We start from the raw sequence: 14432 nt of genomic DNA, 5'->3' as shown, positions 1-14432 counted from the left end.
AAACACACACACACACACACAGAACAATAGCAAACAAAACACAGCAAGCACTATTAGTGTGTCATGTCAGGCTTATCTTATTTGTTTTCAATGTCATCATGAAGCCTGTAAATGAACTGCGAAGCATGAACAGAACGTGACAGACCGGAGCAACAACTTGGTAACATGGCACATTATGTGAGCTAATTTAATAAAAACACCAGCTGAAAACAACACAAGGAAGACACGAATAATAAACACACTGGCCAGACTTACAAACCATGTCCAAATTCAATAGACATTATGTAGTGTGATGTAATATTGGTTTAGGTAGTGCACAAATTGGTCAAGATACAGAAGGCTTCCAACTGGCAGAAGTTAATAAAATATGGCTATGTTAAAAATGATCCCTATGCAGAGTTTGGAAAAGGAGAAAAACAAAGATACTTAAAAAGGTGAAGACAAGTCTGCAGGATACAATACAGAACAGAAATACAGCAAGAGGCTGGGATGTGCAGTGCAATCCCTGGAGCAGATATGGAGGTCCAATCTTCACTTGATCACTTTAGCTTATCACCTCCTGGCTTAAAGGTTAAGTTGACATAGAATACTTAACCAATATCATGGCAATAAAGATCAAGGCCACTCGATAGCTTGCTTGTGTGCAAGCAACTGTACTTTATAGTTATATTATCCATCATTTAACTTGTTCATCTACTTGACTTGGCTGTTAAAACCACAGTGGCCAGTAGAATTATCCATTTCGTTTGACAGATGTTTTGTTTTGATTTGTTTCAGTCTGTCACTGCTGGGCTTTTCTTAGTAAAACACTCCTTTGTGAGTTATTTTCATTTGACCCCATTTTCTTCTTTAAAGCCATTGGATTTGAAAGACATAAACCTCAACACAGCTGTGGAGGTCCTGTATGGATAGAGCATGGCACCAACACTGCCAGGACTAGGGTTTCACTACGGCCATGCATACTGCAAATGTATGAACTTGTGATACTGTAAGGCACTTTGTGGAAAAAGTGTCAACCAAACGACATGGAATTAGGAGATGACAACACAAGAATTGAGTAGTTCTTAGTTGGCTAACAGAAAGTTGCTGTCGTTGCAGCTGCCCCTCCGGATCTCTGTGACCAGGTTATGGAGCTTCTCTGACAACGCCACCTAGCGGGAAGAGAGGGCCACAGACTGTAGGAAAGGAAATCTTTCTTTCAAGTATGCAGTGTAAAGTGTGTGTAGCTCCTGCATCTCAGAGAAAGTATGAATTGTTCTGTATTTTTGCATTCAGCACAAATTTGGAAGCAATGTGTGTGTATGTGTGTATGTGTATATGTGTGCGAGACTCACTGTGTAAGAGTCTGGCTCCTGCAGTCTCTTATGTCGAGGGTGCAGGGTCTGGAGGGAGCTCTGGACCTTTGCTCTAGTTTCAGCAGCACTGCACAGAGGGTGTGTGACCTAGAAAGTGTGGCAAACACATACTTAAAGGAAAAATCTACCCTAGGATAGTCTTGTACTGTTAGATATTGTATTGTTGTGCATTGTTCAATGCATTCCAGGAGTAATTTTGTGATGAAGTGTTGTAATTTAATTTAATTAAGTATTTCAATTTTTTGGTGTACCCACTTTCCCTCAACCTGCATCATCGACTTCTACTTAAGTTGGCGATTTCCTACATTTCCCAGAATGCCTTTAAACAGCCCCCACATAATGTGCCTGAACTTGTTGCATTCAGCTGTGGGTTTTATGTGTAGGGGGAGAGTGATAATGATAGCAGAACAAGAGGTTTTCCAGTTGAAAAAAAAGTCTTGTCAATGTCTTGTGGCTGCATTGCATTATGGTCTTTTGAGGGTTCTGCTAGTGGAGAAATTGGCATCTCTACCTCTTCTATGATGATTTCTACAATGGATTTCTCCCTGTATGATTGTTGAATGTCAGTGCAAAATGGCGAGTCAAGAAAGAAGCCCTTGCCTTTTGATTCTGGGGGACTGACACCAAAACCTGATGTTTACCGTTGATGTTGTAGATAGTTGAATAAAACAATTCAGCTTTTAAACTCCACTGTAACTGTGCTGAAATTATCTTGATGTGACACCATATTGTCTACATTTGGCCAGTTATCTGCAGAAATATACACCACCAAACAACAAAGTGGGCCTATAAATGAGTACTCTGCCAATAGCTGTTTTATTTTTATAAGTGTTAAAGTGTTTAAGGTTGTATTCTTTGTTCAAGTTGGCATCTTCTACTCATCTCCATACAGCCATAATTCTATGATGAGGTCTACACAAGCTTCTGAATATGCAGTATCAAAGTATCTTCACCTGTCCTTTGGCAAAAACGTCCTGGCGCAGACAGGTGACCTGAGCTGGAGTGACTGAGTGAGAGGTGTTGTCCCACCCCAGAGGGTAACAGCTCACTGGGACTCCTGCTTCTGGAGCAGGCTCCGCTGCAAGACACAACAGGTCCAGGAAAGGATGGCCTGTAGAAATAAAGGAGTGGGAATCAGAGCAAGAGAGAGACATACAACATAGAGAGAAGGAGAATGAAAGCTGTTGAACTGTCAGAAGTGAGTTGGAACAGAGGGGCAGTGAACATGAATTCTCACCCTCAGCGTCTAATAGCCGGTACACAGCTTTTCTCCCAGGCACGGTGCTCTTCTCTGGGTCCTCACTGAACTTCATCCTGGGCCTGCCCCTCACCTCCACCAGCTAACACACATACAAAAAGATAGGAAGAGAGAGGGAAAGGCCATACAACTGTGAAAGCGATAGAATAAGTGAGTTTGGAAGGGAGCAGTTGGAGAGTGGGAAACATTAAAACGGTTATCGAGCGTTTGTCCGTGTGAGTGCGTTCTTTTGTGTTTAACACATTACCTTATACACACAACCCAGAGACGGCTGTCTCGTACAGGTGACCAGATGCGTTCCCACGCCGACCACATCGATCTCATTCTCCTGAGACACACAGATGATACACAGACCAGGGGGGAAAGGATAAAGGCATGAAGGGAGAGAAGATGAGGGTCAATAAAATGAGCGACTCACACATGACTAACAATCCCCTGGGTTCAGCCCCCTTACCTTCTTGTTGAGTTCAACCATGCTTTGCTCTGAGATGTTATTGGTGCCAACAATGATCAGCGAATGGAAGGCAGAGATGGAGAAACTGTAGGGATTAAAGAGTAAAAGAAAACATTGGAACTGTAGTAATCCAAAATAAACCTCTAGAAGAAACAAATAAATTCTGTAGGGCTTATTATGGACATACTGACACACACACACACACGCAGCCTGGCACCTTACTCACTGCTCGCTGCAGAGTTTGAAGACATGTCGGACGTCCATCGACTGCCTGCAGAGGTCTCCACTGTCCAGACGAACTCCCACAGGCCTGTAGCCCAGCTCACACAGGGCCAGGGCCACAGCACAGAAGTTCAGCAGACCACTACTGCAGTCGGGCACACACACACACACACACACACACACACACACACACACACACACACACACACACAGACAATACACACCACATCAGCTTGGAACTTGTGCTAAAATGGCAGAGTGAGCTGGTGCAAGACATTGAGAGAGATGGATGGACGTTTAAAAGTATGCTGTCTCTCTTTGTGTCCATCTCGGAAATTCTGATAAGAGTAAACATGGGTGCGGTTACCAGCTGACACTGTAGCTGTCGATCACAGGCAGGAAGTTGTGAGGGTAGGCCGCGGCGTAGGACAGAAAGGCAGCTAACTCGCCCTCGCGGATCTTCCCCGGCTCCGCTCCCAGCAGCTCACACACACGGCCCAGCCAACCCTTGGTCAGCGAGATGAGGTCAATTGGGTCGGGGTCCCCATTCGCCGCCACTAGAGTCTGATTGGGCACGGACAAGAGAGGACATATTAACTACATGTCACTCTGAATTGGATACTACATTTAACCAATCGCTGAATCGAAGATTGATTGCAATACAGAGCGGTTGATACACTTAATACACAATAATATGTCGCTTGTTATGGATGATCAGAGGAGAGGACAGAGACTCACTTGTGGCCACACCTCCTCCAGGGAGGAAAAGGATGTGACATAGGAGTGTGCCATGGTACCTGCTACAGGGATCCCAAACAGGAAACCAGCCTGAACATTACTGGTGAGATCAAACCCTGGGAGACAGAGTCCAGTGTCAGTCAGTGGGTGTGTGTTAGTGCAAATGCTTTTCCCCCACTGCTGTTGCTTCAGCACCATAGGCATCAAAGGAAAAAATGCAGGTTAGTCAACCAGGGCAAAACACTTCACTCCTCTATACCTGTCTGCTATGAAAGTTCACATTTTGCATCTCATGTTGTTCATTGAGCACTATCTACTTAAAGAAAGGAAGTTCAAGTTCTATTATTGTTCAAATGTAGCCTCAACTACAACAATCATCTTCTCATATAACTAGTCTTCCTACTCATCAACATCTGAGGAAATATCTAAAAAATATATTGTTTTCTTTTGGATATTTGTTACTGGAGATACTATCAAAAAGATAAAGCTAATTCAAAACCCTGTCTGACATGCAGGTACCTGGCACAAGATGAGGGTGACTCCATCGGTTGCCAACTTTCCCATCTAGCACTCTGTCGTTTAACTTGTCTGTCCACTCTTTGCTAACTGTTTGTGTACACTGTTTGTATCCTACTAATAAAAGTCTGTGTGCTTTAAATGTTGTCCTGTGACTTTTCATTGATGTGCATCACAGTCTGTGTGGTTCCCCTCAGTGAGCATGCCTACATCCATATGTGTTTTCGTTTTAATATCTACTGTTGAACTGTCACCAAACGCTATATGTGTGTATCTGCCTTAATGTTGTCCTCTGGTTATGTTTTTAATTTTAGGCAGCCACTAATGACATCTGACCAGGGACTACAGAAGAAAACAAGCCTTTTTGGCTAACTCTAGGACATTTACAGAAATATGTGCATTGTCCCATTGTCAATAACCGAACATATGGTTGATATTTGTTCTGTCTTTCGAAATCATTTTTATCTAGCTAGCTGTATTTTACAAAACCGCAAATGTGCAATGGGACTGTACAGAATGTGAACTTGTTGGGTGGGAGAAAGTGAACAGCATTCACCTCCAATGTGTGTGTAGCGTGAGGCGGTGAGCCCGCCATCTGGTCCCTGAGCCCTCCTGAGACCCATCTCCAGCAGCTTCCTCCTGGGGCCAGCCGCCAGGCGGAAGCGGGCTGCATTACTGCATACCAGACTAGCAACAGAAATGAGAAAAAGAGACAGAGAGAAACAAAATGGGTGCCCAGCTATAACTGGCTGACTCACGTTGGAAGCCGTTGTAAAATACCCAATATACACACACCTGTGACAGCAGAAAAGCTCATTTAAATATTAATACACTGGCCAAAAATCACCACTCATACCAGAACATATGTGTCACTTAGCAACCACATTGTTTAGCTGCTGTTAAGAACTATATTGCCTGGCAGAAGAATAACATTTGAGAACAAAAAACTTTGTGTACTGTAAGATGTAATTACCTATTTATAATAGTTGATCTGTCTTTTTTGTTCCTGCACATGTAACTTGTAATGATATTATCCTTTTTTCTCTGTTCCTATCATTTTTATTTTCTATATGTCTATTTGTGATTTTGTCTTTATCACTGCACTTAAACATTGTATTGGAATTTTTCAATCTTGAAATGTGTGTAATTGTGAATAAAGATTTATTGTTAAAAAAAAAGAATACCATTTGAATATTATATTTTTTTAAATTATCAATCAAATATGGCCACTTAGTCAGTGTGAGTGTGTGTGTTTGTGTTTGTGTGTGTGTGTGTGTGTCCCTACCTGGCATAGTTGACCAGACACAGTAGGCTGGTCTCCAGCAGTTGCACCACAGCCAGAGGTCCTGCCACCTCCATCAGAGGCACCTGCAGACGTTCCAGAAATACAGCGCAAGTTACACCCTGTGACCCGCAGCCACAACCCCGACTGTGACCTTTGACCTACAACATGACCCCGGACCCCTGCAGCTCACCCTGGCAAAGACCACAGTCCCCTCGGGGACGGAGCAGAGAGTGACGCCGGAACAGTCCAGGCCTCGCAGGAACTGGAAGAAGGCAGGGTCAGTGGCTGGGGGCAGGACCGAGCGCAGGTACTCCACATCTGGATCCACGGAGAACAGACATGCACCCTCAACACATTACATGCAATAATGTCCCTTAGACACAATAATATATCACTTCCCTACAGAGGGCATGGGAAGTCCTAAAACTGTCTCAAAAAAAGAAAACACCATTCACAAACCCATCCCACATGTGCACTTACACAAGCACGTGTGTCTCTTCCATGTGCCCTCTCTCCCTCACATGTCCTGTCTCTCTCACCACATACACACACACACACACATATGCCTGACAGTAATGGAGCTGAATCTAATAACCTCCTGTACAGCTAATGTCATTAGATCTGGAAGGGCAGAGTGGGATGGACAAGACACTTTCTCGTGTGGCAGCCAACAACTGACAGCTTCCTGAAGATTTTAAATGGGACGACCAAACTGGGACACAGACATATATTTCAGCGCGGCCATGACCTGTCACAGGTATGAATGGCATCAACACCAAAGCGTAGAAGGCTTTGGGATATTTTGCACTCAAGGAATGTCATTCCCAAGCTCAGTTAAGCTACATTTGTTGCTTTTCTCAAGACTAGGCTACCTCTTTGCCTACTTGCAACTTCCAAGTAGGTTGCTTGCAATTCCACGAGCACTGGCCAATCATAACTGCGTTTCAGGCAATGCCAGTGACAAATGTCAAAGTTCAGGTCTGCATATTTAGCAGACAAGGAAAATGTATTTGCGGATGATAGTCATATATCCTTAAGCCTGGAAAGGTGTAAAGCGTTTTGCTGGCTTTGCCCTGTCGCTGTAATGAGTGACACAACCCACGAGCGAGACATTACGGGCTGTCATGGAAGTATTATATTAGCTATACTCAGTGTTGTAGGCCGAAGTTCAACGCAGTGACAGCAAAGTTCACCGGGGGTACGGGAGTTGCGTGCTGAAAGTATTGCGCAATCAGAACGGTATGCGAATGAGTTGGAGGAAAAGCAATGCAATGTCAAATCTGATGACGAATAAGAGCATCATTACCAATCTTTACTGCTCACTTTTGAATAGTAAGAGTGACGACAAGCCCACGTTTACTTTCTCACCTTCGTCTGTGAACCGAAAGCTCCGCAGGAACAGCAGACAGTCGTGCAGCCCGGAGAAGAGCGAGAAGCCGCCGCCGAACGGGTTGTCCCTGAAGAATAGCTCAAACACGGCGGGCTCCTGGTGCCTGCCAGCTCGCCAGTAGGCATACGCCATGGTGAACTGGTACAGGTCCGTCAGCAGCGGGGGGACCCGTTCGCGGATAGACCGCTCCATGACCTCGCATGTCTTGCTGGACGGCGCTGCCATGTTATTCAAGCCCGAGCTCCAGTTCAACTGATGCCGAGATCTCTGGGACTTGCAGTTCTTCAAGGCCCCCCTCTGACTCTTCTCGCCCACTGTTGGTATGCACGAGGACCAAAGCCTCTATACCTAAAGCACCTCGAGGAAAAAGCAAGCAAGTAACCTACCTTGCTGGAAGTGTAATGCGCAGAAAAGCAAGGCGTGACACAAAAACAGGTTTATGTAAATTGCAGTTCCAGTTTCAGCTATTTACTGCTTTCCAGTAAGCAAACATATTGTTCTCAGCTGACAGAATTGATACTGATGTCAAACCAGGGCATGTGGCTTCATGCAACAACTTCATCTGAATTATTTTTCAGCAGGAGCAAAGAGCTTATCCATGTGGCATTGCGCAATCTAGCCTACAGTAAAATTTAACCAGAAACATTTCAGGTCGGGGAAATGACATAACAAAACAGGAAACACGTGATTCGGTCGGTCTCATTTATTCAAAACAGGTTTTGATTCCATCTTCAAAATTATATCCCAAAAGCTTGTAAGGAAATTGTCTTTACCAAAACACATTTCAGTTTCTAAAAACCTGGCATAATGCACAATATATTTCCATAGGATAATTAAATATGATCTATATATATTCACATTCTGTACATATTTTCTACCATCTGTAGCCTATATCACAATATGTACAGCTAACAATGCACACTAGCACATCCACTCTGGAAATTTAATGTGTAGAGCCAATTGTGGACATTTTGCACACCCTGTGTAAAGATTTACTGCTAACCTGTAAATCTGCCAATGAAGACAATGTAGGTGCATTTATGTGTTGTATTATTCTCAATATGTTCTTGTTTTATAATTATTTGATGTAAAATTACCAATACTCAGCGTACCAAGTATTTGCTGTCTTCTTTATCCTTTTCTCTGCTGCTATAATGAGCCAATTTCCCATCTGGGAACATTTGTTTCATCTAATTGAACAGATTTCCGTGTGATTAAATATTATCTAAATGCAAGAACTCTATAACAATAAGTCTGTTGACTTGGAGGGACATCAGTTTGGAAGATGACTGTGACACTGAACGGATAGCTGAGCACAGTTAGTGTTGTTTTTTACTGGATGTACATCACAGCATTTACATTGAGCAACTTCCAGCCTCTTATCTCAACCCTTTGTAGCCTTAGGTCATGGAATCCTATCATTTATACAGCTTGCATCATTAGTGTATATGACAAGCCACTTTCCACACATCGCATAACTCCAGGCAGACATCGCCCCAGGCTCTGATCAGAAACAATCACTGTTCAGTACATTGTAATAGGGAGCGTGAGCATATAACACAGCAGTTGTTGATATGGGCCATTAATTGGATGTCGACATTTTGACAAGATAAAATTTCAAATATCGAGGTGTCCCTTTAACCTGTTCTGCACATTAGCCCACCTCTCCCTCCTGCCCACTGCCCTCCTCTTCCCTGGGGAAGCATCCTGCCAGTTCATTGGTCAGTGTGTGCTGTTGCCCTCCCCAAACGAAGTGCGTAGGCTGTCCCGACTGGCCTTGCTCCGGCGGGTAACCGAAGAAGGGACTGAGCTCGATGGCGAGGGCCGACCTCACCAGGCCGATGCCCCCCCCACGTTCGGAGCAGGGGTGGTACACCCGCCCGCTGGCAGGGTGCATGTAGAGGGCCTCTGGGCGGAACGGCACCGCCAGCTTCTCTCCGCCCCCGCAGTAGGACAGCAGCTCCGGCGCTCCTTCGGCTCCTCGTGCCCCCGCAGGCCCCTGCAGCAGGTGGGTGAAGACCAGGGGTCGGTCGTCACAGCGCACAAAGTTCCTCTCCCTCCCGCACAGGGACAAGAAGGGGAAGTGTTCCTCGTACCGCCCACTCTGATTAAAACGCAGGCGGCTGAAGAAGAAGACCAGGAACTGCTTATCTGACGAGAGAGAAACAGAGATGCTGGGGAGCTGCTGTACAATAAAGCGATAGAAGGCTCTTAGCAGAAAAATGCATTACTCTAATGCTATCAGACATAAGCAATGGCTTCAGTCCATTGAGTGTACAGGTCATACACTTATGTCTGGTAACTTACCATATGTGCTTTCTGAGTGGAAGGTGAATACAAGAGGCCCAAAGAAGTTTGTCATGTAAAGCTGAATAAGCACATTCTGTACACAGCACATGACTAAGCATGAGTAATTAGCAGGGTTAATCATGTTTTTGAAAACTTAAGAGGTATACTAATTCATATCAGGTGGAAGGAATTATGACTGATTCACATGTCCCAGCTAGGGATGCATTGCAAAATGTATAATATGATTTTGTAAGAGACTGACGGAGTGTGTGTGTGTGTGTGTGAGAGAGAGAGAGAGAGAGAGAGAGAGAGAGAGAGTGAGCGTGTGTGTACTCAGTTTTACCTTTGAAGCAAGTGACAAAGTTCTTCACTTTAGTGTCGTCAAGGAACAGCTGTAAGTTGAGCACACCGTCACCATGTAAACTTATGCTAGGAGACTCAACAATGTGACAAGTGTTAGCTAGGAAGACTTGTTTCTATGACAACGCAGACATTCACCTGTCCTTGATGGTCAATGTAATAGAAGTATTCCCGAATGCGAGGTTCGGGACTCTGGCCTTGGATGTAAGTGGCACTGGTCCGTAACCAGCAGGACGCAGTGAAGCTGGGCAGACATCGCAGATATTTCAGCCCGCTGCTGAGAGCCCGAGGCGGAGGACACAACATAGCCGAGCACGACGACTGGACTTTATCCAGTGACAACCACTTTATGTTACCTGCGAGTCTTTAAGTTAAGAGGCAGCTAAATAACCCAGGCTTACCCTCATATTGTTATTTACAGCAGCATCAGTGAGCGTAGAGAAGCAAACCGGAAGAGTTTGCCCGTTCTTCTTCTTCTGGTTTATTTTGGCAGACTAGACGCAGCGATGGCGCGTTGCTGCCCTCCACCGTCCGGAACGTGGCCTAAACCCGCAGGTAAAATCTGTTATGGAAGAAGTCCAGAACTTTCCTTGTTATTTTCCAGTCACCCATTCTCAACATTTTCCTATTTTCTATTTCCTGCAGTAAAGCCCAGTAAATCCCCAGTCCAAACATAACATAACATAATATAACATAACATAACATAACATAACATAACATAACATAACATCGCATCGCATCGCATCGCATAGCATAACGTAACGTAACATAACATAACATAAGATAACATAACATAACATAACATAACATAACATAACATAACATAGCCTACCTATAGGCCTAATTATGAGAAAGCAAATTGAAACATCCCTTAAGATTGTTTAATTGATTGAGGATGGATACAAGCTTTAGAGATGACACTGATTTGTTATTTTGTCCAAACGTTGCACATTTATTTATTTATTGGGCTGTTTATTTTATTTATATCAGTTGATTGCCCGTGCTTTATTTTTACATTATGGAAAGTAGTTGTGATATTATTATCATATGTGAGTTGAATGTTATTATTTATTCATTTTTTGTTTTTAAACAAAGAACTTTGGGGAAAGTAACACAAAGAATAATACAGTAGGCTGTCACCAAAATTCTTCATATTCCAGCAAGTCAATGTGAATATTAAAATTATGAATTCATAATTTCTCGTGTCTGTAGGAGGGTAATGCCCTATGTAATTCAAGGCGGAGAGCATATAGTGGAGTGAACACAACGAGCCTCTTCAGAGAGCCCAGTGACAGCCATATATCTCGGAACATAAACAACAACATTCCTCGGACAGGCCGCTCATATTAAGAGTCCAACACCCCCTAAAACAGAGGCGTATGTCTTTCGCCTCAGGGATGGGACTGACATCAGACAAAGCGGCCAATTCAGACGCACTGGTCATAACTTGAACATCATCCAAAAAGCCTTGCTCAGTGTGGAAGACTGTAGCCGGTCTAGATCTAGCCCCTCTCTCCAGCTGTGGTCTCTTCTCCAATAAAGAGCTCCCCCACCTGTGAAGCGGTGTCACACACTTCCGCCTTACCTCCTCCCTGCTGGGTGGGTGGAGTTAGTCGTCTACCTGGCCACAACAAGACCGAGCTGTGTGTGATATCTGGATCAAACAATGGCATCAGATTTGGACTTGTGATTGCCCTCCTCGCCATCGTTTTGACAGTAAGTTCAAACCCAAGCTTATCGCGGGCTGACCGTTAATTCGGCTGCGATTCTGCTTGCTTTATTAAACACTACGGGACATTGTTTTTAAGTTTGACTGTTTTTGAAGGCCTGTACTATTCGGGCGCCCTCGATAAAATGGTTTAGAAGACTTAATATTTTAAGATAGATAAGGCTTTTTTGTAATTTAAACTTTTTTTTGTTCCTATGCCCAACGAAAAATCACTAGGCTATATGGACTTAGTGTGTCTTTAAGATACTCAATAGTTTATAGCGACCTTACAGTAGGCCTACTTAATGGTATTTTGTAGCCTATCTCATATGGTAGGCCTATCACTAGGCTATTCCTATAATATCCATATAGGACATCCTATTATATATTCTGGTTTGTTGTTTTCTTGTTAAATTTATAGACATAATCCTTCTAAAATGTAAGACTCTGGTTTCTTCTTCGTATAAGGGAACTTGGCCAGTCCCCTAGCCTATTAACTTTGTTCAAAGCCAATAAAATGTTCAAAGGTCATTGTTGTGTGTCTATATGAATGGGTTGATGGGTTTATTTCCCGCACAGGCATGAGCCATCCGCCCCGATCAAACCGGGGACACCGGGAGAGAAACGGAGACCACAGACATCACCGGGATCCACGCGATGAGAGATACGATGAGAGACGTCCACCAACCGACAGGTTTGGTGAATGTCTTGTCATTGGAATTCACTGCTTTTCCTGTTTGTCGGATTGTTGTAATAATCTGTGGTGGGCCTGTGAATGGGTTGCATGGTGAATTGATTGATTGAGACAGCTGCCCGTGTCCATTGGTATTAAATGCATTAGATTTCGATTGTTTTTATTCCCTTCCTCATATGCCATCCTCTATTTCTGTATGCCAGGGCTTCTTCTCGGCCCCCGTACTACCCCAGAGATACCACACCCCCTCCCAAACATGTGCGGGACGTCCCACGAGAGGAGCACCGTGACTCCAAATGCACTCATATATGCTCTAGGAGAGGTAGGTCAAAGAGCAGGAGAAATGGGTGCACACAGCATGCAGGCAACTCTAAAGAATGCATTTGAATTATTACTAACAACTACAACGTAGAAAATGTATGGCATCAGAGAAATCTTGGATAATGTTATGTTGGGTAGAAGTAAATGAAAGCTGTTGAATAGGCGACTGCGTCACAGGGCAGGTTTTAGTTTCCCTCTCAGTGATCCTACCCCTCCTTCCTCCCTCTCCTAAAACTGGACAGACCGGTTTTCTTCCATTTTCAGAGCGGTGCCTCATACTTACTATAGCAGAGCAATACGATCCTTTGATTAGGGAGAGAGCTGATAACCTGCCATCCAGTCTAATAAAATAATGACATACTCTTAACCATTTCCAAGTACACTGTCACAAAAGAGTTGATTTGCTTTAGGAATGTTAATGGCATGACATTTTGTGAAAGATTTCACCCCCATCTGCTGAGCATGTGTGTGTGTTGACTCCCCCAGGCATTGTGCTGATTTGCTCTGTGCTGACCAACGGCCTGGTCCTGATCTGCGTGGTGGCCGCTCAGATGGTGATGTCAGGGCTGTCTGCCATGGGCGGGCTGGGCGGTTTCAACATCAACTCCAACTTCAACCTGCAGGGCACCGAGCTGCAGCAGGTTCGCGACCTGGACATGCAGTACAGCCAGATGAGGGCGCCCGGCATCTACGGGGGCATCGCCTTCAGCCTCACCTTCGGGGTCGTCTCGCTCCTGTTCGTGGTCTCCGGGAACAAACCTCCCCACCTGCTGCCCCAGAAGGTCCTGATCGGAGCCTTGGTGTTCCAGGCGGTGGGCGCGGCGGCCTACGTGGTGGCCGTGGGGCTCTACCTGCACTTCGTCATCGGGGTCAACTCCACAGACGTGTGTCAGCGGCGCGAGCGGCTGTACGCGCGCAGCGGCTACACCTGGATGAACTGTGACGTGAGCGGGGCGGACGCAGCCGTGGCGCTGTTCGGACTCATCACGGCCATACTGTACGGTGTCGGGACCGTGCTCACTTTCCAGACGGTCAGGCGGGTGAAGCGCTACCTTCAGGAGCTCAAACGCCACGAGGCAGACAGACACCAGCCCCGTTCCCCGCAGAGGACCCGGCTGCAGCCTGAAACCACCCATGTGTGAGGAAGGCAGCCAATGATGGACTTTTGGGGACTATAGGCCTTTTTGGGCTTATATTCCAGTACCCAAAATCATGATTTCTATGTTGGATTATGTGCCTTGTGACAGGGATTTATATAAAAACCTTTTTAACTTGTATAGGCCTACTGCTATGAATGAACCAGCATTTTTTTTAATCAAAGATTACCGTTTTCAAAGCAAAGGTTTTGATATTGTAATGTATTTTAAACTGTGTACCAGTATAACACTTGTGAAGAATTTATCCATGCAAATAAACCTGCACCAGTGCCATTCTATCCAAGACTGCTCTATTCAGGAGGGCAATTGTGGTGATGCATCAAAATGGCCTATTGGGGGCATCACAACTCCATACAATTACAACCCTCCATTCCTAAGCCCTGCTATTATGGTCACCCTCTCTCGCTATGAGGCTTTGTGCCAACTATGAGATCACCATGCCCCCTCACCGCTGTCACACAATGGCCCATACACCCAAAGGACACCACAGTGAAGTAACAGTTATTGGGTCAGTTAAGTCATAATAAATAACAAAAGACATTCTCCAGAATGAGGTAATAACCCAAGTTCTAAATTTACAATTGTGCATAACGCAATACAGTGAGTGCATCACAATGGCACAAGCTTTACAATACAATGTTATGCCATCACTTGGGAAAACACAAAATCTTAGTTTGTTGTGCAG

The 14432-nt window shown here is 44.6% G+C and overlaps 3 protein-coding genes across 3 annotated transcripts; 1 reads left to right on the top strand and 2 right to left on the bottom strand.

Moving 5' to 3' along the window:
- Positions 1–77: 77 nt before the first annotated feature.
- naprt (nicotinate phosphoribosyltransferase) lies at positions 78–7804 on the bottom strand. The gene is made up of 13 exons (XM_071541338.1): positions 7197–7804; positions 6019–6146; positions 5829–5911; positions 5100–5230; positions 4028–4143; positions 3657–3853; positions 3294–3434; positions 3068–3152; positions 2861–2941; positions 2593–2695; positions 2309–2466; positions 1335–1442; positions 78–1151 (listed from the first exon to the last, which is right to left on the bottom strand). Exons 1-13 carry the CDS (start codon positions 7441–7443, stop codon positions 1065–1067), a joined length of 1665 nt encoding a protein of 554 aa, XP_071397439.1. The 5' UTR covers positions 7444–7804; the 3' UTR covers positions 78–1064.
- A 116-nt stretch (positions 7805–7920) lies between these two features.
- Positions 7921–10301, bottom strand: cunh8orf82 (chromosome unknown C8orf82 homolog). Its single transcript, XM_071541344.1, has 3 exons — positions 10006–10301; positions 9851–9899; positions 7921–9369 (listed from the first exon to the last, which is right to left on the bottom strand). The coding sequence occupies exons 1-3, from the start codon at positions 10171–10173 to the stop codon at positions 8873–8875; spliced, it is 714 nt and encodes a 237-aa protein (XP_071397445.1). The 5' UTR covers positions 10174–10301; the 3' UTR covers positions 7921–8872.
- Positions 10302–11470: 1169 nt separating this feature from the next.
- LOC139662636 (MARVEL domain-containing protein 3) lies at positions 11471–14001 on the top strand. The gene is made up of 4 exons (XM_071541341.1): positions 11471–11583; positions 12155–12269; positions 12473–12591; positions 13077–14001. Exons 2-4 carry the CDS (start codon positions 12157–12159, stop codon positions 13730–13732), a joined length of 888 nt encoding a protein of 295 aa, XP_071397442.1. The 5' UTR covers positions 11471–11583; positions 12155–12156; the 3' UTR covers positions 13733–14001.
- Positions 14002–14432: the final 431 nt, after the last annotated feature.

The sequence above is a fragment of the Centroberyx affinis genome, unplaced genomic scaffold (genome assembly GCF_046629955.1).
Source record: "Centroberyx affinis isolate AG114_WGS23_722 - 3 ecotype Tasmania unplaced genomic scaffold, CSIRO-AGI_Caff_v1 ptg003854l_1, whole genome shotgun sequence".
Taxonomy (NCBI): Eukaryota; Metazoa; Chordata; class Actinopteri; order Beryciformes; family Berycidae; genus Centroberyx; species Centroberyx affinis.
The sequence above is the reverse complement of the archived record's forward strand: the minus strand, read 5'-3'. Positions and strand labels throughout refer to the sequence as shown.